The 25,474-nt window shown below is 38.3% G+C and overlaps 1 protein-coding gene across 6 annotated transcripts; it reads left to right on the forward strand.

Moving 5' to 3' along the window:
• Positions 1-634: 634 nt before the first annotated feature.
• Positions 635-24,677, forward strand: LOC121251755 (GBF-interacting protein 1-like). Of its 6 annotated transcripts, none has more exons than XM_041151100.1 (12): positions 635-1,119; positions 2,661-2,704; positions 3,336-3,441; positions 3,750-3,879; positions 3,999-4,351; positions 4,443-4,625; positions 5,220-5,619; positions 6,239-6,539; positions 7,544-7,720; positions 9,561-10,052; positions 23,854-24,139; positions 24,243-24,677. In XM_041151100.1, the coding sequence occupies exons 1-12, from the start codon at positions 957-959 to the stop codon at positions 24,293-24,295; spliced, it is 2,688 nt and encodes an 895-aa protein (XP_041007034.1). In that variant the 5' UTR covers positions 635-956; the 3' UTR covers positions 24,296-24,677. The 6 variants fall into 6 exon arrangements, with proteins under 6 accessions (XP_041007034.1, XP_041007036.1, XP_041007038.1 ...); XM_041151101.1 differs by having other exon boundaries at positions 636-1,119; positions 7,571-7,720; XM_041151102.1 differs by having other exon boundaries at positions 23,854-24,677.
• The last annotated feature ends 797 nt before the right edge of the window (positions 24,678-25,474 follow it).

The raw sequence follows: 25,474 nt of genomic DNA on the forward strand, positions 1-25,474 counted from the left end.
TAGGTAAATAAATCGATTTATTATAATTACAAAATAAAAAGTCAAAATTCCATTAGTTTTTTGTGTCATTTAATATCAGTGATATATTTGATGTATCAATAAATAAATAAATTTGTAAATAGGTATATATATATATATATTTTTTTTTTTTCTAATTGGAAATAGAGTTATGCTGCAACAACAACAACTTCACAATAAATTGAAGGATTTGAAGTTGGAAGATTGCACTGAATGCCGATGGTAGTCATGTATCGTAAGACTTGACCTACATATTCCTTCCTGTCAATGTCTATGATTTCAAAACATGTTACACACTTTGTCCTATACCGACAATCACTAACGTTTGTCAATAAACTAACAAAAGAATTAAAAAAGGAAATACTTAGAAAATTAAAGAAGAAGAAGAGGAAGAAGAAGAAGAAGAAAGGTGCAAGCTGCAAGGTTAACCAATGCAAAAATAATTGTGCATGCTTAGTGTAGTGTAGGTGTATTTTCACAAACCATACCATTGCCGTACAAATATATTTTGCCAATGAAGCATTGGAAATTAGGGAACATCTGGAATGAGATGGGACTCGCAAGAACTTACCCAATAAGTTTAATAAACAATAAAAATGAAGTAAATTAAAAAGAAAAGAAAAATGCCCCTGCACTTCAAAACCTCACTTCATCTCTCTCTCTCTGGGCCCCTCTCCCTCTTTTTTCCTCTTTCATTCGCATAGATCAAATTCAAACTCCAACAAAAAATTCACTCTTCTGCCAAATTTATCCTCGGTCGCTCTTCTCTTCACCCACACCAATCCCTCTCATTTCCTGCATCTCTGTTTCTCTCTTGTTTCCTCCGTTTGTCTTGCTCCAATTGTACACACAAATACAGATTCGCTCATAAATATATAACATACAAATATACATTTACTGTCCGTGGTTGTTTTTTTTTTTTACCGGCGGTTGCCAAGATGAGCGGTGGTGGGTCCAGGGTTTCAATCCCAACCAGTGCGAGGAAGATGATCCAGAACATCAAGGAGATCGCTGACCATCACAGTGACGAGGAGATTTACGCAATGCTTATTGAATGTTCCATGGATCCTAATGAGACTGCTCAGAAGCTCCTTCTTCAGGGTACGATTGCTTCTATTTTCAGCTTGCATGGATTTTTTATCCTGGTCGTGTTTTGATGGCTCTTTTGTGATCCATGCGTCGGGGCTCCGTTTCTTCTCTCCTGGGTTGTGTTAGTTCAGCGTTCTTTTGTTGTGTCTTCGATTTTATTCTGAGTTTGATTAAGCTTTGGTTGTAGAGGAAGTGGGAGTTTTGAGTTTGCTATTATGGGGTTTAACTGTTCGTCTCCTTTTTGTAAGACTAAGTTGGAGATTCTGATATCGTCTTTATGTTTTTGACACCTTTTCATTTCTGAAAGAGAAGCTCTATTTATTTATTTATTTTAATAACTTTTTATTATCTGTAAATTTTAGTTTCGTTGGATGCTAGGAATGATATTCTGGACCTTTAAGGGTTTATCTCATAATTAGATTGGTCTGTTTAATTTTCATAAAATAAGGACTAATTTACGAAATGGCGTTTTATTTCAAAGCCATTGTGGGGCTCCTCATGAATTGCTCCCAAATACATGAAGCTCGTCCGTAACTCGATTTTGCGTTATTCTATCTTATACCATCTATTTGTTTGCCCAGAAAGCCCAAGCAAGAGACTACAATAAATCTAGAAACTTGATCAAATAGAATCTTATTTTATGTATAAAAAAACTGGAAACTTCTGTACCCAGAGGAGGGAGGCAGCTGGGGATTGTGGGGAGGTAATAAGATTAGATTGATCATGGAAGATAGTTGCATTAGGTGTGGTGAAATTCTGATTTTTGCATAACCGGTTCACAGGAAAGGAAAAATTATTTTCAACATTTTACCTCCGAAGCCCCATATCATTTTGTAGCAACCCAAATGATTATTGTCGTAATGATCAATACTATATTAGTCTGTACTCAGTGATACATGCCACAGTTGTGGTTGTGAAACATATCTAATTCAAAATAATTATTTTTCATTGGTAGCTTTGAGTTTTGGTTATCAAGAATTTATTGCCACCTCTTGTGCTTGGAGAAAGTTCGTTATACTGGGTACTTTCTGCAAAAGCTTGTATTGTAGTTGTTGAAAGAATCTTTACTTATAAAAAAAAAAAAAAAAAAAAAAAAAAAAGCTGCTCAGATAAAGTACTTTTTGGTTGTTGGTTGAAACAGTCCATGGACGATTTGTTAGTTTTACATGTGGTTTCTGTTTCATATAATTACAAAGTGGTTCATCATGAAGTGAAAACTATTAATTTTGGGATTGTAGAGAGCAGTATTGGTCTGGATTAAGACCCATTTTGTATTAGGAACTTACTAATAATGTTACCATGCATTGAAAATATTTGTCCATCTCTTATGGTTTTTTGGATCAAGCAAGTGGTTGGCAAGTCTTGCTGATTGTGTTTCCTGTTTTGTGTCACTTTATGCCCTCTTATAATTTACATCTGATTTACATGTTCTGATTTGAATGGCTAAGAAATTTTGTTTACACTATTGACCATATAGCATGTTCTTTTTTTGCCTTTTTGCCTTTTATTTTCCTTCTTGACCAAATTGAGATGTGTAGTTTGTTGTTCGACAGATACATTTCATGAGGTCAAACGGAAACGTGAGAGGAGAAAAGAGGTAAGACGTTTCTATTGGAAGTTGTCAATGGAGCAAGGTACTTTTGAATTTGTATATTTGAAAGTTTTATGGGATTGTGACATGAGTTATCAGTGTTATCATATTGGTGCAAACATATATTGGCTGCTAAGCCTTACTTTATTATGGGAAATGTCTACAAAACTTTGTACAATTACAGTGCTTGTGATCTAAAATAATGGCTCACCATACTTCCTCACAGGCGAATGAACAGGCAGAATACCGTGGGATTTTATGCATGTGCTTGTACCTAGTTGTTGTGATCTATACTGTGCATCACTTTAATGAAATACTGATGGGCGTTCTTGTAAAATGTTAGTTGAGAGCACTTGTGATCAGATAAGTTAAATGTTTCTAATCCATACAATTGGAATATATATGTAGTGTAAACGGCTACAAACAAGTGTGTGCCTGCTTTACTTTGCTTTATTTTTTGTTTCAAATAATCTTTCTGGGATAGGGTCAATGGTGGAAAAGGCTGAAATTTAGTGATGGATCAAGGGATTTTTATTTTTATTTTTCTTAGGTTCTATAATTTAGTGATGAGTATTTGTTATATTTTTCTTCAGACATTAGCACTAAGTTTTCTACTTTGTTGCTTATATTCTTGCAGAATCTGAACAACAAAGAGTCAGCAGAATCACGAAGAAGGCCAAGCATTCAGGGGCGAGGCGGCAGGGGTGGTCGAGTGAATTCCACACCTCGTCTCTTGTCCCATGGTGAACAACCAATTTAAACTAAAATTTCCCTTAGGATTATTGGCCGGAATACTTTTTGCTGTATCCCTTCGTTCTAATATATTTAGGCTGACCTTGTTGCCATTAGCTGTCTTTGTTGGTAAACTATCTCCAAATACTCTTGCATTGACTATAACTGGCTTACTTTTTTGTGGAATATGATTCTGTTCTATTGGCCTGAGTCTGGGGCCGAGGAGTTCCCCTCCCTCCTGGTTGCAATTATTGTATCCTTGGGGTCAGTCTTGTGTCATAACAGCTAAGCTGACTGGCTTCTGTATACCTCTTTCCAGATGCTGGTGGTAGGAGGAATTCTGATCCTGAAAAGGAGAATGGAATTAACCAAGCCGCAGAAAAGGCTGTCATTCAAACTCTACCAACTTCTCAGGACACAAAGACTAAAGATAAAAGTTTGGTAACAAGGTGGTTATGGTTTACGAAGTCCAACACTCATTTATACTTGTTAGGTGATCTACATTGTAGTTTTATAGTTCATAAATTGGTAAATTTTCATACAATATGTGACTAAATATCCCTTGCAGCTCTGGACCCGTCATTGCCAATGGGTACACTGGTGGTACTGAAGAAAGTTTATCCTCTGTCCCGATTACTAATTTGGGAGTTGCAACACCTCCTGCTCATACAAACAAAAATTCTGTGAGTACGTTTGGAACTCGGGACTTGCATGGGCAGCCCTCACCAAGCTCCAGTAATTGCTCAGTATCAACGATACCATCATCTTCATCAGCAATCTGTTTCTCATCTTTGGACCCTGTACTAGTACCATCTAATGATTCAAGGCTCCCAGGTGCCGCGGGTGCAATTAAACGTGAAGAAGGGAGCAATCAACCTCCTGGTGAACCAAATACACTTATCCTTGCAGAGAACAATACTGGTCAGGACTCTAAAAGGAATCTGTATTCAATTTGATTTTCTTAGTGCTTAGATTAATGCAGTTTAGGTTTTCTTAATGACTTACATGGCAGCCTCCGAGATTGGTAGCTCTTCCATACAAGGAAAGGTGCTGAGCAAATCCCCAGGAGCTGGAAAAAATCAGCCTGTTGAGTCTTCACAACCTTCACCTACATTAACTCATAGCAGCTCTTTGGTTAGTCGGCCTTCATCTAATTACAACAGCCGACCACATCAAATAATTGGCCCTCAGAAAGGTATTTCATTTTGAAAACGTTCTTTGTCTCAATTTTCAATGAGATCTTCAAGGATGTTAGTTTAACTCCTCGACCCCCCAAAAAATCCCAAAATAATGATTGATGGAAGGAGTGAATTTACTATGGTTTTTTTTTTTTTTCCCTATAACAATACAAACACGCCATGGGCATGAAAGTTCTTAGTTTTTATAACAATACAAACTCCCCATGGACATCAAAGTTCTTACTCATTCTGACCTGTATGTAGACATTGGTTTGGTCCTGGAATTCTGAGTTGTCCATTTGTGTTTCATGGAATCGTGGAATTCTTATCCAGAGCATGTTTCTGTTAAAAGTGTTTGTTTGTTTCAAAGGCCTAGTGTTTCTTATTTTTTTCCTGGAAATTTGGACCTATTTTTCTATTGGCCAACTAGAGTTTTATCTTCTGTTTTCCTTCTTATTGCCTACTTTATTTTTTGAATGAATTGAAACAGATCTGACTTCCTAATTTCTCTTTCTGTATCTAATTTATTTTTTTATCAGTCAGAGTTACTTCTATGATGTGGATGACTTGCTCAATACTTACGAGAAGTTTATGATTTTTGTCTTCAACAGTTGGTTCTAATAAGGAATGGAAGCCAAAGCCAACAAATGCTAGTGTTGTTCAAGGTTCCAGAACAGCTGGTGCTACTGGGGCATCTGAGCTTTGCATTGTTTCAGTTGAAGCTGCTGATCAGACACAGCCTGAAACTTGTGTCCTTGATGTGGAAGAAGCAACTTCAATGCTGCAGAAGAAGCTTGGAGAGTTATATCCTCCACAGCGTCAACCTGTTATACTTCCAAATCACATCCACGTCCCTGAATCTGAAAGGACCAAGTTGAGTTTTGGAAGTTTTGGTGCTAGTTTTGGAGTAACTACAAGCTATATTAGTGGTCCCGATGGTAACAAGAGCTCCACACCTCTTTCTGAAGCTTCACAAGATGTTGGAGAACCTGCAGAGGAACAGGCCTCAAGGTTTGGACTTATATACTTTTTAACTTTAGTAAGTTTTAATGTACTCTTTAGTATATTAGATTTACGTTACTGTGTACTTCCTATGTACTTGGGTTGTGTCTCATTACATTTTGAATAAAAGTAAGTACTTACAAAAGTAGTTTAGATTTCCTCATAGTATGGATCTTGTTCTTCACTTCTCCTTTTTAATTTAAAGAGAGTGAGTTATAGTCACATGAAAAAACAATAAGGAGGAGTTGAGTAATATAAGTACTAATTTTCTTACGGATATAACCATGTTAGAAGTGGCTGTAGTAGTGGGCTACTGCAATCATTTTATCATCGGTGGCTTAATGATTCTGTGGAAAAGTACTAGTAAGGAGCATATATATTCTGGGATATAGATGAATCCTGGCATTGTAAAAAAATAATTTGTTTCGTAATTTGGTTTTCAATGGGCTTGCATCCTTGGCAATTTTAAGGATCTTGTAACAAAGGCCATTTATAAGAGCCCAATGTTTTAAATAGTCTAATGTTCGTACTTTTGGTCCTTGTATGTTGATCCCTAGTTTACTCTGCTGCAGATTTTGCTGTAGTGAACTCCATTTTAATGTTTTACTTAATTATATTGTTGGTCCAGCAATCAAAATGCCTTGGAAACTGCCGAGGAGGGAGATTATCTTGATCATTCCCAATCACCTACAAATGGACCCGAAAATTTATCATCTGGTCATGGTGATGTGTCATCCAATGCAATCCCAGAGTATAATGAAGCCAAACAGAAAACTGCATTGTCTCTTGAAGGCAATCAATTCACGGGGGTTCATACTTCGTCAAACTACAGTTTTGGTGTTGTGCCTCCAATGTTAGGGAGTCAGCTTGCACCATTTGAAAACTCCGAGTCTCAAACACGTGATGTTTCCCGTCTTCCAAGCTTTGTTGTGAGCCCTCGAACCTCTGTTATTCTTTGTTATATTCTCATCTAGCTATGCTAAATCTATATTCAAATTTTGATATAGCTGCAAATTTAGATATGCAGTAAGTTCAAAATCAAACATATAGATCGAATGTGCCACATATTCTGATTTATTTCACTTATGACTAGGGGTGTAACCGGTCCGGTCCGGTCCGGTTTTGGACAAAATCTAGAACCGAACCGGTATGTACCGGTTTTTCATTTTTCAAAACTGATTACGCACCGGCTACCCTCCTAAACCGGTACATCCGGTTTTACCGGTTTCCAGTCCGGTCCGGTCCGGTTTTCCGGTTTTTTTAAAATGTAAAAAATATATAATAAATTATTACTTCTTATAATAAAATGTTATTAATAATTTAATATATATATATTACGTTTAAAGCATATGATCAATTAAATTTTCATCTTTAAGATTAAACTTTTATTTTATAAATTATAATAAAATTATCTTATATATAATTATATTAATAACATATGATCAAAAAAATTACAAATGTTCATATTTAAGATTAACATTTTATGTTATAATTTATAAATTATAATATGAAATTATTTCATATATGATATATAATTATATATTATATATAAAAATTTAATATGTAATTATATATTATATATAAAACTTATATATATAAATATTTTGTATAATATATAAAATTAATTTTTATATATGAATTTTTTCCAACCGGTCCGGTTTGGTCCGGTCCAGTTCCGGAAACTACGGAACCGAAACCGGACCGGTTCCGGCCGGTTTTCATAATATAGGAACCGGTTCCGGACCGGACCGGTTCAAAACCGGACCAACCGGTCCGGTCCGGTTCGGTCCGGTCCGGTTTTCCGGTTTAAATTTACACCCCTACTTATGACTTCAAACTTCATGTAATGATGGTAACGTTATGTATTCTGAAGTTCTGCAATACTTTGGTTGACCCTAATTTAGGGCTTAAACTAATTACTGGTGGTTATTAGTTGCCTTTGTGTCTATTGGTCCAACAGCCGTTTGATCCCAGCTATTATGCCCAATTCTACCGCACGGGTGCTGATAGTGATGGTCGTCTTTCTCCTTTCCTTTCTCCTGGGGTCACCACCAAGTTCAATGGGAATGTTGCAGTATTGCCTTCGTCAAGTTCTCAGTCTGCTCAAGAGGTTTACATAGATAAAGCACCTTAGTTTATCATTATCATTGAAGTAAAGTGCTTTATATATATAAAAAAAGGTTGAAACAAAGCCTTTCTTCTGGATTGAATTATTTATGACTCTCATGCATAGTATATACTTCCATGAATATTTTCTATTACTTAATATAAAACAATTATTCTTTACTTCAAAAAAATATAAAACAATTATTCTTCCATGAATATATTTCTATTCTCCCTTGCTTGTGTTTCGTCAGTTTTTTACTTTCTGATTATCGAACAAGGAGTAATACTCATTTATCAAAGAATCTATTGCCTATATATATATATATATATATATATATATATATTTTATCAGTAAAGAAGAATTTTATTAATGAGAAAAGTAGGCATAGCCCCAAGTACATGGGACATACACAAGTGCAAGACCTATGCGTGATTGTCTAAAAGATACAAGGAAGTCATGAATGTCATGCCATTAAAATCTCTTACAATTGACCAATGGAATAAAACATTAAGAGAAAACATTCTAAGCTCGTCCATTGTCCGTTCGCGGATCATCGAAGCTCCTTCCATTTCTCTCCATTCATATGCACCACCATAGACAAATCAGGACCATCTTCCCCATGGCTGGAATTTGAGAATTACCTTGGATGTCTCTCCAACTTGCTAGTAAATCGACCACCCCTCAAGACATCACCCAAAGCAATCCCACTCTAGCATAGACCTATATAATTTCTTAAATATCCTCTTTGTATTCTATTGAACCCCTTCATCATTTCATTCTATTTTATTGATCTATCCTAGCCCTTCACATGCTAAAAAGGCCTTTCATTGTATGCTATTTATTACTATAATAAACCCACTAAATTTTTTGACATTGAGATAAAAAAACAAAAGGTTTGGAAAGGTTTCTCACCATTATAATTACTACTTCAATAGATAGGGAAAAAAAGACTTTTCATCTCAAAGTGGTTATTGGTTTCCCATTATTTGTCTCATTGGCTTTTCCATCATTGAACTCTTCTATTGTTTTATTATGGCTTTTCCAATAAAGAACACAAGACTATTCATCTTACTGTAGCTATTGACTCTTTGTTATTTACCCCTTTGGCGTCCTCACCTCTTAACTATTCTACTTTGAACTCGTATTCTAACCAGTTGATTCTTATGTTTGTTGACATATAAAAATTGCCCTTCCTCAAGATTATAAGTATATTCTTGCATTTTAGACTCTTTGTGATGGAAATTTTAGACAACTAATACACGATAGTCAGGTAATTATTCCTACGCATTGTGCAGGCCATCGTCTAGTTAGGCATAATATACTCAAATCACAGTTGAATAGCACCAGTATCATAGTATTGGTGATCTACTAGGTGGTGCAAATTTGCTGCTCAATTCTTCAGGAGGCCAAAACCAAGCCCAATCTGTAATTTAGGAAGGATCTCAGCCAACTTGATCATAGTAAATAGCACCTTGAAATCAATTTAGTTCAATATATAATCCTCTCATGGCAAAAGGAAAATTATCAACATCATTGTGTTTTGTGTGAGTCCTTTAAGCTTCAGAAACATCTGCCTTCGATAATAACAGAAATGCATACCTTGGACAAGTTGTAGCATTGTGGCTTTCACTTTACCAAGCACCTGCAGGTGTGATTGTCAAAACACGTTCAGGTCATTTGTAACCTTTCCTCTTAAGAACATTATTGTGGTGCTGAAAATAATCTGGATTACAAATTTTACGGTCGGTGAATTTGTTAATGGGTTGAACAATTTTTTTCCTGCATGTTAATAGGTCAACATTTTACTCTAAGCTTGCATCCTAACATGTTTCTGTATTTATAGGGTGGCGCCTTGTCTACAGCAAGCCCAACCCTACTGGTGACTCAGGCTGCCGGTCTCATGCAAAGCTCAATGGCTATGACTCAGCAGCCAGTCCCCATCTTTAGGCCACCTGCTGGGGTTCATATATCCCATTATCCTCCAAACTACATTCCATATACACATTATTTTTCCCCCTTCTATGTTCCACCACCAGCCATCCACCAGTATCTGGGCAACAGTGCATTTCCTCAGCAGCCTCAAGCTGGTGGTGTATATCCAGCTCCATCAGCCGCAGCTGCCACTGGGGTCAAATATTCACTTCCACAATACAAACCAGGAACTAACACAGGAAATCCAGCACATTTTGGAATGCCAAGTAGCTATGGGCCATACAGCTCCTCCCCAGCTGGTTATAACCCTAGTTCTACTGCAACCGCAGGAAATGCAACCAGGAACGATGATCTTACTGCAACCCAATTCAAGGAAAGTAGTGTATACATTAGTGGGCAGCAGGTTAGCTTTTATTTCCTGTTTCTGTCTTGTTCCTGTAACCATTTATCATGTTGCATTTTAAAATGGCTTAGTATCATCTTAGAAAATGTTTAAATGACATAGTAGTATGATATTGAAAGCAATATCTGAAAGCTAGACCTCCTTGCCACACCTTTATCTATCGAACTTGAATTGCAAAAAATAACTGCAACATGTTTCTGAAATCTGTGGTGATGCTGAAGCGATTAGTTGGTAGCAGCATATGAGGTTGGGGCATTGCAATGAAGTAGTAAGGTCTATTTATTTTATCTAGTTGTTCAGTTGTTCTTCTCTAGGTATATGTAGCTATTGGTGGTGGCCAAATTTCTAGGAATTACTAATCATCCAAATTATTGGTGGTGAGGAAACAATTGCTATTTATGTATAGAAAGGTAAAACAGTTGTACGGAAATTGTTTTGATAAGTAATGCTTGCTGGAGGTGGTTGCCGTTCTCTCTCTCTCTCTCTCTCTCTCTCTCTCTCTCTCTCATTTTCACCTTGGGGTTGGGTGGAGGTGTTCATGGTAAATTAATGGTAGAAATTGTAAATGAAAGTCTCCATTCTCATTCCTGTTGGAACAAAAATATCGTATGGATTGATATGGAAATATTCGGTACCTCAATCCATGAGTTGTGTAAATATTTATAGATACAAGCAGTAGGACGAGGCAATGGGCTGGGCCCGGACAAAATGCTGGAGGGTTGAACTTAGGCTTGTTTCTCAAACATGGTGGGTCGAAACACTATCCGGGTCCCCTTCGTCAAGTACGAGTGTGAACAACCCTTAGGTACCACTGACGGTTGTTTAGGTTACCACTTCGCTGTCACAGAATAGGTCGGCGGTCGTTGGCAACCCTTTATTCTTGTAAGCTAGTGTAGATTTCCCGCCTCGTGTAGTGTGAATAGTGGCTGAGCGGATGTAAAAACCTCTAAGATTGTGCCAAATGAAGTTTCTTCTTGTTCCCAAGACGATGATGGCTTCTTCATCTCTCTGATTTTCCTCTATTGTCTCCTCCAGCTATAGATGACGCCACTTTTGTTGAAAATGAGGAGTCTCAGATGAACAACGAGGAGGAACCTTCTAGGGTCTTGTGCACTGTTGAGGACGATGACTTGGTGATTTTGGATGATGGGTCATTTGAAGAGCATGATTTGCAATTGGTGTGCAAGGAGACAAGGGTGGGTGCTTCTATAAATGGTCTGAAAGACTCAGGGATGAGCCTGGTCCTATTTGCTCATTGCCTCCGGCTCACTCTTTAGTTGGTTTAGATTCAGATTGGGTTCTGCAGAAGGTGGATGAAATTTGTGATTGCGTAGGGATTTCTTGTGAGGGCTTTGAAGAACAAGTTAAAGCTCTTCTTATTGCTATTGAGGTAGGACAACCTCTTTTGGCTAGATCATTCTCGAAAAAAAAAAGAGAGCTTAAGAGACAAGCATGCTCTATCAATTACTTTGCAAGGGAACGTAGCGCAAGTAGAGGAAGGCACAAAGACAGGGTGAATATCAGTGATTTATGACGCCAAAGATCATTTCATGGAATGTTCGGGGGCCAAATGACCCATGTAACTGTCTTCATGTGAGAAATTTGATTCGGGGAAGTATTAGAATGGTTGAGTAGTGTCTATGTTGTTTAAGGGTTGTCCGATGTCGAGTTCTAGGTGTTTGAAAGTAGAATCGAAAACTTTTATTTTTTCGAAGAGAAATGATAGTTGCAATCATGAGTGTGCAAGCGCCATGAAAATAAATTAATTTTTTAATAGTGGACCCCACTCTTTTTTAAAGTGATTTCATGACGCTTGCGTATTCCACGACTGTATGTAGCATTACTCTTTTTTGAATGAGGGGGGTAATTTTATTCACATTATTGAGAGAAGCAAAAGGGTGGTCAAGTTTGTTTCTCTTAGTGTGTCGACAGTGTCATAGGTGGTTAAGGTGATGGATGATTGCTTGGCTCACCCTTGGCATGTTGGTTTTGTCAGAAAGCTACTGGATGGTCATGGTGTCCTTATTATCCAGCATCATGCTAATTTGAGGGGGGCGCTTATTGCTTGTGGATGATTATGGGAATGGGAATAAAAGGGGTTCTCTGATTATTCCTGAAGGTTTGAAGGGTAGAGGTTGGCAAGACTTCATGTTCAATGCTCGCGTAGTGGCTGGCTCTAAAGTCTCTGTTCCGGTAGATGAAAACAGAGCTCAAACTGTTCAGGCCTTACAAGCTCAGGTTAGGTATAAGGAGGGGTCTGTTGGTTCATTGCCTTCGAGGAGGGCTCTCCTCTCAAAGCGTGCTTCATATGTTTCGGTCTTGAAGAAACTGGCATGTATTCTGGCAAGAAATAGATCACATAGTGGGGAGGATGTTAGAGGAAAGGGAAGGTTATTGGCAGTGATGTCCAAAATGGTCAGCAATCTTCATCACATGTTGACAAGTGGCATCGCAAGGAGGAACGTGGGGTGGGCGGTTCGCATTCTGTGGTTATTTCGACTGTGGGAGAAATTGAAGGGTTGTGGGCTGCCAGAGCAGAGTTATCGGGAGTTATGGAGAAGATTACAAGTTTAATGACCAAAATAGACACGGGTTTGAATTTGGTCATGGGCCTAAGCAATGGCATGAATGGCCCACTTCATTTAAACCCACCCTCACTTATTGACAATGGGCTTAAGTTGGCAAATGGACGTGGCGATGGGCTGGGCTCAACCAAAAAGGTTGGAGGCCCAATCTTGAGGCCCGTTTCCAAAATGTGGTAGGTCAAACATCCTACCGGGTCCTCTTCCTTGGGCCCGAGTGCGAATATCTCATAGATATCGCTAGCGGTAGTTTAGGGCATCCCTTCAACGTCACAGAACAGGTCGCCAGTTGCCGACGACCTTCTTGTTCCTGAGTTAGTGCTGATCTCCGTCTCGAACATGGAAATTAGTGGTGGAAGCGCTGTGGATGCCTCTGTGGCTGTGCGAAATGAGGTTTCTCTCGGTCCTCAAGGTGTTTCTAGCATTCCTATCCATACTGATGCTTCCCAGCTGCCCTTTTTAGTTTTTGATGAAGACGTATTTGACGGTTTTGTGAGGATGTCTCCTCAGTTGAATGTTGAGGAGGAATTGTCTAGGGTTTTGTGCACCACTAAGGATAAGGTTTTGGGCAATTCAGATGAGGGGTCTGTTGAAGAGCTTGGTTTACAATTGGTATGCAGGGGGTCTGGGGTGGAGGCTTCTCATAATGGATTGGAAGACATGGGGGATGAGCCTAGTCCCATTTGCTCTATGCCTCTAGCGTGTTCTTGGGCTGGCACTCATTTTGATTGGGTGTTATAGAAGGTGGACAAAATCCGCTATTGCATAGGGATTTCATTGAGGGCTTCAAAGAGCAATTTAAAGCTCTTCTTATTGTTATCGAGGTGGGACGACCTTTCTTGGCTAGATCCTACTCAAAAAAAGAAAGAGAGCTCAAGAGATTGGTTTGCTTTATCAATTGTGATGCAAGGGAAGGTAGTGCTAGTAGAGGTAGGCACAAAGACAAGGTGAACGATAGTGCTTTATGAAGCTGAAATTCTCTCTTGGAATGTACTGGGATTGATTGACCTGTGCAAGCACCTTCGGGTAAGAAATCTGATTTGAGAATGGAAAGTAGATGTCATTTGTTTGCAAGAAACCAAACTGAAATCCGTTGACAGAAATATTATAAGAAGTTTGTGGGGTTATTCTTATGTGGGATGGGCTTCTTTAGCTTCTTAGGGGGCTTCGAGGGGTATTATTTTGATGTGGGATAACAGAGTTGTAAATCTGGTGGATGAATTTGTTGGGGAATATCTGGTGGCTTGTTCTTTTATGAATGTTAATGATGGCTTTGGGTGGAGCTTCGCTGGTGTATATGGGCCTAACATCAATAGTGAAAGAAGATTTATTTGGGATGAGATTGCTGGCTTGTGCAGTTGGTGGAAGGGTGCGTGGTGTATTGGTTGTGATTTTAACACCACCCGGTATCCAAGTGAAAGGTCGGGGGATTCTTTTATGGGTCCGGCCATGGTTGATTTTTCTGATTTAATCTTTGATCTAGATTTGTTCGATTTACCTTTGGCAGGGGGCAATTTCACTTGGGCGAATGGGAGGGCATGGTCCAGGTTGGACAGATTTCTTGTTTCCCCTTCTTGGGAGGCGCATTTCCCTAACTTACGTAAAAAAAGGTCTCCCTAGATTAAGTTCCGATCATTTTCCCATCCTCTTGTATTGTGGGGGTATTCATGAGGGGTGGAGATATTTTAAGTTCGAGAACATATGGTTACAAGCTGATGGTTTTGTAGAAAAGATAAGAGAGTGGTGGTCCTCTTATCAATTGTCGGGTACACCCAGTTTTGTATTTGTAGGTAAACTCAAAACTTTGAAAAAAGATTTGAGCAAATGGAATGTGGAAGTCTTTGGGAACATATGGGATCAGAAAAGTCTCTTTTAGAGGAGGTAATTTGCTTTGATGAAAAAGAGGTTGTCAAGGTTCTATCGGTTGACGAGAAGGAAAGGAAACTTGGCATTGCTACTGAATTGGAAAAGATTACTCTCATGGAGGAGATTTTTTGGCGACAAAAGTCTCGGGCCCTTTGGTTGAAGGAAGGGGACAAGTGCACGAAATTCTTTCATAGAGTTGTCAATTCTCATCGAAGTAATAATGCCATAGAGGTGCTCCACTCGGAAGGTAATGTCATTACGGAACAATCTAAAATCTAGGACCACATTGTTCATTTTTATGACAAGCTCCTACCAAAGAGAGCCTTATTTGTGGCGTCCTAAGGTTGATGGGTTGGAGTTTGATTCGATTGACCAGCCTAGTGCACTTCGGTTGGAGAGAATGTTTGAAGAGGAGGAGGTGCTCAATGTGATAAGAGGAATGGACAAAGTTAAAGCCCCGGGTCCTGATGGTTTGTCCATGGCATTTTTTCAAGTATGTTGGGACATTGTTGAGGACAACATCATGAAGGTTTTTCTTGAATTTCACTCATGTATGAAATTCAAGAAAAGTCTTAGTGCTATGTTCATTGCACTTATTCCAAAAAAAGTTGGGTTCGTGGAGGTGCGAGATTTTCGTCCCATCAGCCTTATTAGTAGTGTTTATAAAATCATCTCGAAGGTGCTTGCTAATCGTTTGAATGTGGTTATGGGGAAGATCATCACAAACTTTCAAAATGCCTTTGTTAAGGGAAGACAAATTCTTGATTCAATTCTTATTGCTAATGAGTGCTTGGAGAGTAGAATCAGAGGTGGCGTTCCCGGCATCCTTTGTAAATTGGATATGGAGAAGGCTTTTGACCACTTCAACTAGGATTTCTTGGTTTTTACCCTAGGTAGGTATGGTTTTGGGGAGAGGTGGTGTAATTGGATGAAGTATTGCATATCTACCGTTAGCTTTTCAGTTTTGGTCAAATGTTACACCAGCTATTTTTTTTTAACAACTCCCGGGGATTGAAACAAGGGGATCCGCTGTCCCCTTTTCTTTTTGTTTTAGTTATGGATGTTGAGCAGAATGTTAAAGGCGGCGGCTGATAGGGGATTCATATCGGGATTTTCGGTGGGCAGCCCTTCGTTTAGCAGCATTAATGTTGCTCATCTACTCTTTGCAGATGACACTTTGATTCTTTGTGAGCCAAATTCTGACCAGATCCATTCTTTACGGGCTCTCTTATGTTTTGAAGCGGTATCCAGCTTAAAGGTGAATTTATCAGAGTCTGAAATGATCCCTATTGGTTTGGTTAATAATTTAGGAGATTTGGGTTATATTTTGGGCTGCAAAGCCTCCAGTTTGCCTTTGAAGTATCTTGGCGTCCCTTTGGGGGCACCTCACAAATCCAAGACTATTTGGGACGGGATTATAGAAAAGATTTGAGTATCAATTTACTGCTTGGAAAATGATTTATTTGTCCAAAGGTGGTAGAATCACTTTAATCAAGAGCACCTTATCTAATATCCCAACCTATTTTCTATCTCTTTTTCTTTTGCCTACAAGAGTGGCTAATAGAATGGAAAGGATATTTCGTGCTTTCTTGCGGGGCGGTATGGAGAATGAGAAGAAATTCTATTTGCTTAATTGGGATAAGATTTGCACTCCTCTTTCATTGGCTGGTTTGGGGATTAGAAAGCTGAAAATTTTCAATGAGGCACTTTTAGGAAAATGGTTGTGGGGGTGTCATCAAGAAGGGGACGCTCTTTGGAGGCTTGTTATTGAAGCCAAGTACGGGAGTACTTGGGGCGGTTGGTGTTCCAATGAAGTAAAAGGGGCATATGGTGTGGAAGTGTGGAAATTCATTCGTAATGGATGGGATGAGTTCTTCTGAAATTTCAGATTTGAGGTGGGTAGGGGAAACCGGATCAATTTTTGGCATGACTTGTGGTGTGGAGATGAGGCCTTGAAGAATGTTTTCCCCTCTATCTTCAGAATTGCTTCGAATAAAGGTGCCTTTGTGGCTGATTACATGGATAATTCTGCTGGTTTATTCAGTGGTCAGTAAGCTTTATTAGAGATGTCCAAGATTGGGAAGTGGGGGGACATTACTGATTTTTACAGTTTGCTTTATGCTTTAAACATAAACTCTGTAGGGGAGGATAGATTACTTTGGAATCAATTTGGTAATAAGAAATTCCCAATTAGATCTTTATACAAGGTCTTGGCGTCTTTGTTGGTTTGTTGGTGAATATCAATTTACTGATTACTTTGTTGCTTTGGGCTTCGGTTATTGTATTGGATGGGAATAGTCTTAATGACTTTTGTAATGTTTTTCAGGGTTAGCTTGTAATTAGGTGTCTCTTTATGTACACTTTCTGTGTATTTGGATAATGCCTAATTATGTTTATTAATGAATTTCTTACTTATAAAAAAAAAAATGATTCGGGAATGGAAAGTAGATGTTATTTGTTTGCAAGAAACCAAATTGAAGTTCATTGACAGAAATATTATAGGAAGTTTGTGGGGCTGTTCTAATGTGGGATGGGTCTGTCTCGCTTCTCAGGGGCTTCGGGAGGTATTATTTTGATGTGGGATAAGAGAGTAGTAAATTTGGTGGAAGAGTATGTTGGGGAACTTTTGGTGGCTTGTTCTTTTAAGAACGTGGATGATGGTTTTGGGTGGGGATTCGCTAGCGTGTATGGGTCCAATGTTGATAGCGATAGAAGATTTCTTTGGGATGAGATTGCTAGTTTGTGTAGTTGGTGGGAGGGTCCGTAGTGTATTGGTGGTGATTTTAACATCCAAGGTCTCTGAGTGAAAGGTCGGGGGATTCTCGTATTGGTTTGGCCATGATCAATTTCTCTGGTCTTATTTTTTATATGGGTTTGGTTGGTTTACCTTTGGTAGGGGGAGATTTTACTTGGTCGAATGGGAGGGTATGGTGTAGGTTGGACAGATTTCTTGTCTCTCATTCTTAGAAGGTTCACTTTCCTGGCTCATGTCAAAAACACCTTCCAAGATTAAGTTCTAATCATTTCCCCATTCTATTAGATTGTGGGGGTATTCATGAAGGGCGGAGATATTTTAAATTTGAGAATATGTGGCTAAAAGCTGATGGGTTTGTGGAAAAGGTGGGATATTGGTGGTCTTCATATTAGTTGTCGGGTACTCCTAGCTTTGTTTTAGCTGGACGAAAGGTTTGAAAAATGATTTTAAAATATGGAATGAGGAGGTCCTAGGAAACGTTGTTGATCATAGGAAGTTTCTTTTTGAGGAGCTCCATTGTTTTGACGAAAAGGAGTCTGCAGGGGTTCTCTCGATTGATGAGAAGGAAAGGAAACTTGGTGTTGTAATTGAGCTGGGAAAAATACACTTATGGAGGAGATTTCTTGACGACAAAAATCTCGGGCTCTTTGGTTGAAGGAAGGGCACAAATAAACCTAATGTTTTCATGGAGTTGTCAATTCTTATCGAAGAAATAATGTCATTGAGGTGCTCCACTCGGAAAGTAGTGTTCTTATGGATTGTTCAGATATTAAGAATCACATTGTTAATTTATATGAAAAACTTCTTACAAAGCAATATTCTTGGAGACCCAAGGTTGATGGGATGGTTTTTTATTTGATTGATCAGTCTAGTGCAGTTTGGTTGGAGATAATGTTTGAAGAGGAGGAGGTGCTCAAAGATAAAGCCTTGGGACCAGATGGCTTTTCCATGCCTTTCTTTTAGGCTTGTTGGGACATTGTTAGGGAGGACGTTATGAAGGTTTTTCTTGAAATTCACTCATATTTGAAATTTGAGAAAAGTCTTAATGCTACATTTATTGTGCTTACTCCAAAAATGGGTGGGTTCGTGGAGGTGAAGGATTTTTGTCCCATTAGTCTCGTTAGTGGAGTGTGCAAGATCATTTCGAAGGTTCTTGCTAATCGAGTGAGCGATGTTATGGGGAAGATCATTACAAAGTCACAAAATGCTTTTGTGAAGGGAAGGCAAATTCTTGACTCTATCGTATTGCTAATGAATGTTTGGAGAGTAGAATTCATAGTTGGAGCGCCAACATCCTTTGTAAACTTGACATGGAGAAGGCTTTTGATTATGTTAAATGGATTTTTTGGTGTACATTCTTGGCAGGTTTTGTTTTGGGGAGAGGTGGTGTAAGTGAATGAAGCATTGCATCTCTACTGTTAGATTTTCGGTTTTGGTTAATGGCACCTCTGCGGGTTTTTTTAATAGCTCTCAGGGATTGAGACATGGGGACCCTTTATCCGCTTTCCTTTTTGTTTTAGCAATAGATGTTTTGAGCAGAATGTTGAAGGCGGCGGTGGATATAGGTTTTATCTCGGGTTTCTCGGTGGGTTGCTCTTCACGTGGTAGTATTAATGTTTCTCATTTACTCTTCGATGATGACGCTTGGATCCTTTGTGAGCTGCACCCTGGCTAGATTTGTTCGTTACGGGTAGTTTTGCTATGTTTGGAAGCTGTTTCCAGCTTGAAGGTGAATTTTTCAGAGTATGAAATGGTCCCCGTTGGTTTGGTCAATAACTTAGGGGATTTGGCTGATATTTTGGGGTGTAAGGTATCTACTTTGCCAGTGAACTATCTTGGTCTCCCCTTGGGGACATCTCATAAATCCAAGGCAATATGGGACGGGGTTATTGAGAAGATTGAATGTAAATTTGTTGGTTGGAAAAGGATTTATTTATCTAAAGGGGGAAGAATCACTTTAATCAAGAGTACCTTATCTAACATCCCAACTTATTTCTTATCCTTATTTCTTTTGTCTACAGGAGTGGCTAATAGAATGGAAAAGATCTTTCGTGCTTTTCTGTGGTGAGGTTTCAAGGACGAGAAAAATTCCATTTGCTTAAATGGGACAATATTTGTACTCCTTTATCTTTTGGAGGTTTGGGGATTAGAAAGTTGAGAATTTTTAATAAGGCACTTTTAGGGAAATGGTTGTGGCGGTACCATCAAGAAGGGGATTGATATGAACCCCACCAACAATTGTGATGAAACCCGATAACAATGATGGCTTGGAACCCCAAGATCGTATTGACAAGATTTGTTGAGCCTTGACCAGTCACCCAACTAGATGAAAACCAAGACTACGAAGGATTGAAAACGCCACACCAAGAAATCAGAATCAAGGTGATAAGTTTGGAGCTTGAACGCCACAAGATTAACTTGATAAGTTCAAAGAGTTCTTTGAAGAACCAAGAGGAACACAAGACCTCACAAAGACAAATATGCTTCTGAAATTTCAAATCTGGGATGTCCTCTGGAGAATTGTTATTGATGCCAAATATGGGAGTATTTGGGAGGTTGGTGCTCAAATAAAGTAAGAGGGGGAGTATGGTGTGGTAGTGTGGAAATTTATTCGAAACAGATGGAAGGATTTCTCCAGAAATCTCAAATTTGAGGTGGGTATGGGTATCCAGATTAGATTTTGGCATTATCTATGGTGTGGAGATGATGTCCTAAAGAATGTTATTCCTTCTCTTTTTAGGACTACTTTCGATGAAGGTACTTTTGTGGCTCATTATATGGATAATTCTGCTGGTTTTATTCAGTAGTTAGTGAGATTTACTAGAGATGTCCATGATTGGGAGGTGGCAGACATCTTGTTATATGCTCTAAACATAAAGTCAAGAGGGGATGATAGATTGCTTTGGACTCATCCTGGAAATAAGAATTTTTCGGTTAGATCTTTGTACAAGGTCATGGTGATACATTCTCCTGCTGATATTCCTTGGAAAAATATTTGGAGAAGCAAAGTGCCTCTCAAGGTGGCTTTTTTTGGTTGGTTGGCTTCTCATGGGAAAATTCTTTCAATTGATAAGCTGAGAAGGCGTGGTATAGTTGTAATGAATTGGTGTTTTATGTTCAAAAGGTGTGGAGAATCGGTGGATCACCATCTTTTCCATTGTAATGTGGCTAAGGCTTTATGGGATGGGATTTTTGTTAGGTTTGGCATTGCTTGGGTGATACCCAAGAGGGTGGTGAATCTTTTGGCTTGTTGGAGAGGTATTTAAGGCAATCGACAAATTGCGGTTGTTTGGAAGATTGTGCCTCTATGCCTTATCTTATGTGTAGGGGTGTAATCGCTCGGGGAGGGGGGGAGGGGGTTCACTGACCCCTTCATTTTTGCCGATCCAGACCGATTACCCCTATAGACCAGACTAGACTGTTAGCTATCGGTGCGGTCGGTCCAAGAACATTTTTTTTCCTCTTTTTTCTTTTTGAGTAAAATTAAAATTAAGTGAGCTCTTTAATAATTTATATATAGTTAATGAATATTAATAATTTCATTGTATATATATTATATTCTTTATGCTTACTTGCAACTTAGGTATCTTAAAAAAAATTGTCTAATTACTTTAATTATGTGTAGATAGTAGAGTATGTATCTACAGATAATAACATGATTTATCATATGATATATTAGTTAATTGATAGCATATATTATTTAACATTTTATATGGTCAATGATGATCCCTTAGATGAAAATTATATAATTAACTTATGCTACTACTATATAAAATAATATATCGTATCTATAAAATATTTTAAAATGTGTATATATATATATATATACATTCGGTTGGTCTTGATCTGGTCCGGTTCAAAAAACCACTCCTCGGGACCTTCGATTACCGAATTTTTCTATATGTTGGGACCAAGACTGACCAATAAGACTATCAGTCCAGTTCAGTTAGTTTTTTTGGTCTGGATTATAGTCTTACAGCCTTACTTATGTCGTGTGTTTGGATTGAGAGCAATGGGCATTGTTTCGACAATAGAGATTTTTTTCTTTCATTCATTGTTGGTTTGGGCTTCGGTTATTGTATTGGATGGGACTAGTCTTAATGACTTTATGCTGTTTTTCCAGCTTTAGTTTGTAATTAGATGTCTCTCTTGTATAATTCCTGTGTACTTGAGCTATGCCTAATTATGTGGATTAATAAATTTTCTTACTTATAAAAAAAAATATAAATCTAGAGTGCATCTTGGGTCCAGAGGTGGTGTAAGTCATGCTTTACACCACCCAATGGGAGGCTGACACATTATCCACCCATTGTATTATAAATAAGGCAAGATGTGCAAGATTATTGCTCATATATGAAGAAATATAGCCCTATTGCCATATTTTGCCTAAACCCGCCAACGCCAACCACCCACTCCAGCACACCATAAACCAATTCTCTTTGGGAAACGAGACAATCAAATTCATGCTCTGATTTGTATGTGGATTGAGAGAACTAGAAATTGTGAGTGTCTTTTTGGAGGGGTATCACCAGATAGGGGTAGCAATTCATGTCATGAGTATTAGACTATATGGGTCAACCCGAACACGACTCATTTAATTAAACGGGTTGACCCTAAAACCCTAACACGACCTATATAAATAACTGGTGACACGATCTGCCCAAAATTTTATTGGGTTAATTTGGACCCGACCCATTTAATCTGTTTAACCCGCTTAACCCACGTCATTTTTTTTTTTTTTTTTTTCAATGTCGGGGAACCTCAGGTAGGGCCTTTTGGACCCACCCCCTACAGAGTAAACTTCAGTCCCGTGCACCGTATCCTCAAGTTTCCCTACACAGAACAGATTAAATCTCTGGCTTTTCACCTGGAGGTGTGGCCCCAAAGGATTGTTTGCACCCATGAGATGTTAAACCTTGGACCTTAAAGGGAATGATACCCCAAGACCAAGACTTTCATCACTTGGGCCAACCCCTTGGGGTTAAACCCGCATCATATAAATGGGTTGAGTTGATCCATATATTTATTTTTTAACCCATATAAACTAACATATAATACAAAGACAACCATATAAATCATTTACAAGTATAATTGGATTCATGATAAAATATTTTATTATCAATATCCAAACCAATAATATGTAAGAAAATTAATATTTTATAAAATAAAATTACATATTAATAAAAAAAAGTTTAATAGTTTGATATATGAAGTAGTCAAATACTAATATTAATATTGAATCCCAACAATAAAAAAAGGCATATAAAACTAAATATTTATAAAATTTGAAAATAGAATTTATTTGTGTTATTCAGGTTGATTGCGTGTTTCACGGGTTGACCCTCAATTGACCTGTTTATTAATCGTGTCTTATCAGGTCAATCCGTTTTGACGAAAACCCAAATCTGCTTATTTCGTGTCGGGTTCACGGGTCATGTCATATATTGTCATCCCTATCTCCAGAATTCCAAAAAGTTCTAGTGCAACACATCAAAGGTTATCTTCTTGTCATCACTGGACATAGAAAATACATGACAAAGGTAAATGTCAACTGTACAAACTGTGAAGTATTGAAACAAACTTAAACGAAGAAGAAAACAAATGAAAAACAAACACTGCAGATCTATACCCATCAACACAAGCAACTGAAATTCCCCATTGAAATTCACCAAGAGCCCACTATACCCAAAGCCCAGATTCCTAGACTTTAATTATCAACAAAAGGAGGTAGATTTTGTCCTGTTTGAAATACAAATAGAGGGTTTGAAATACAAATAGAGGGAACCCAGCAATTCAAGCTTCTCAAATATGAGAGCAACCTGCAGTTACATGGCTTCAGAGTGTGTATTTAAGCTTCCCATCATCTCCAGAGTATACATTATAGCTATGGTTTGTTGTGCTGAAGATGATGACAAGAAAGGAAGCAACAGAGGTTGTCCATGTCATAGAGCGGTGATTGGAGTTGGTAGCAACGGAGAGTAGTGACGGAGAGGAAAGTAGAAGGGATGAGATGAAGTTTGGGCGACATTAACATAGATTTCAGCTCTGCACCTTCTTAATTGAGAGAGAGATCCAGTGCAGCCTGATTTATTTGAAAGCACAATGGGAGGCTTACCACTTACATGTCACCTCCCATTGGACGGTGTAAAGCTCAGCTTTACCCCTTGCCTGGATTCAAGATTTTTTCTGTAAATTTATCATGTCTTGTATTCTGGAATTAAAATTAAAAAATATATATTTTAGAGGTTGACGTGGGGATGGCTGTGGCAGTTGCTGTGATACTGTTGTATTGTTTTTTTTCCCGTGGCAGTTTAGGTCAAACATATATGATCCTTGCTACATCCTTAATATAATGTAAAAATAAATGTATAGCATCCATTCGCATTTATGAAAATTGTAGCAAGAATGTAGTGCCCGATTATGATCATTCCTGTCTTGTGTGGTGATCTGTTGGTTTAACTGTGCGCTGGTTATGCATGAAGAAGATCAAGAAGCTTTTTTTGGAGTTTCGAATCTAAGAGTCAAACTTGCTGCTTTCTTGTTTCCTTTTCTTTTATTACATCTGGAAAGACACTCAATGGATTTTCATTTTCTGCAGGGCGAAGGTTCTGCTGTATGGGTTGCTGCACCTGGGCGAGACATATCCAACATGCCAACCAGTTCAATTTATAACCTTCCACCGCAGGGACAGCATATGACTTTTACCCCAACGCAGGCTGGCCATGGCACCTTTCCTGGTGTCTATCACCCTGCGCAAGCAGTAACGGCAGCAGTTGTTCATCCACTTCTGCAACAGTCTCAGTCAATGGCTGAAGCTGTTGATATGGTGGGACCAGGTGGCAGTGTTTATCAGCAGCCTCAGCAAGCACAGATCAATTGGTCAAGTAACTACTGAAACAGTGATCAGAGTTTTAATTTTTTCTCTCTTTATAAACAGCAGAACAAGAAATTCAAGTCCAATCTTTGGATTTTTTGTGGGAACTCCAGCAAGTTTGGATGGAGGGACACATAAAGACGATACAACGCTGACTGGATTGTAGTGTAAATCCGCTGAAGGGGGCTGAAAAAGGTGATGTCCACCTGTAACCGATATTGACCACTTTTAAGTTAGTCAAGGTAGGTATGTGCAGGTATTCTCTTTCTAGCTGCTGCTAGATATTTCACCGTTTTCCCCTTTGAATAGTACCAAACTTTTCCTCTTTTGTTTTAAATTCTGAAGTCTTTCAACTCTAGAGTTTATTGTTGAGTGGTGAGAATCTCTTTCATTCTCCTTCTTCTTCTTCTTTTTTGATGTCTGAGGTGTTAAAAAGTTCTTGGAAGGTAAGATATAGGTTGTTGGAGAGACATTCGGTCCTTTCTTTCATCTTTCTGCTGTCTTACCTGTAAAGTGAATTTTGATAGTAAGCAAAGGATTTATGTTAACTATTATGTTTTTTTTTTTTTTTTTCCTTCTTAAAACGAAGGCTAACATGTCAATTATTTTGCTTATCTCACGTGTCATTGATGCTTGATGCTTGCTTCGTCTATAGGATTTTGGGGGAAAGTTTCAGGAATCTCTTATTCCCATACATAGTAGAAAAGCCCAAGATTTGGTATTTCACACTTCGCTTTGTTGACAATATTGTCCTCTGAGAATGTAGACGCCGCCCATTGGTATTTAATTTAATTAATTAATTGTATGAAATGTCTTCTAATTACGTGAGTGTCTTAATTTTAATGTACCCTGAAAACATGCTAAGCGTCTGCCAAGGAAAAGCATATGCGAATTGGTGTGCCTAGTTGTGGAAATGTTTTGCAAATTATGTTTACTTGAATGGATGAAATTCCATCCCCTTACATATGAAGTATTACTGTTCAATATCTGGATTTTACAATGCACTAAAACTCATAGGCGCCGAGCATGAGGAAATGTATGTAGATTGTTTGATTGACTACTGTAAAATTAGAATCAATGTATGCCAAACCGTGAGAACCCCATGAAGGGATGACTTGTACTGTGTTTATGCTTGGGGGCATTCAAGTGACTGCCACCCTTAAGCTATAACTTTCTGCTTGCATGGAGTCTTTTTAGCTTAAGTTCTTGGCTCAACTGATTCAAGTGCTAATCTCTATGTTCTACCGGTAAAAAGTCAATAATTTACCTTATTAGTGTGATGTGGTTGTGTTGCACGGATCCGAAATTTAGTCAGGTAAAATACTTGTTGAATTTACATGATTTC

Source organism: Juglans microcarpa x Juglans regia, chromosome 2S (genome assembly GCF_004785595.1).
Source record: "Juglans microcarpa x Juglans regia isolate MS1-56 chromosome 2S, Jm3101_v1.0, whole genome shotgun sequence".
Classification (NCBI taxonomy): domain Eukaryota; kingdom Viridiplantae; phylum Streptophyta; class Magnoliopsida; order Fagales; family Juglandaceae; genus Juglans; species Juglans microcarpa x Juglans regia.

Coding starts and splice junctions, on each gene's coding strand:
- LOC121251755 (XM_041151100.1), top strand. CDS start 957: ATGAGCGGTGGTGGGTCCAGGGTTTCAATCCCAACCAGTGCGAGGAAG. Junction 4,352..4,442: donor CCTTGCAGAGAACAATACTG/GTCAGGACTCTA, acceptor CTTACATGGCAG/CCTCCGAGATTGGTAGCTCT. Junction 10,053..23,853: donor TATACATTAGTGGGCAGCAG/GTTAGCTTTTAT, acceptor CATTTTCTGCAG/GGCGAAGGTTCTGCTGTATG.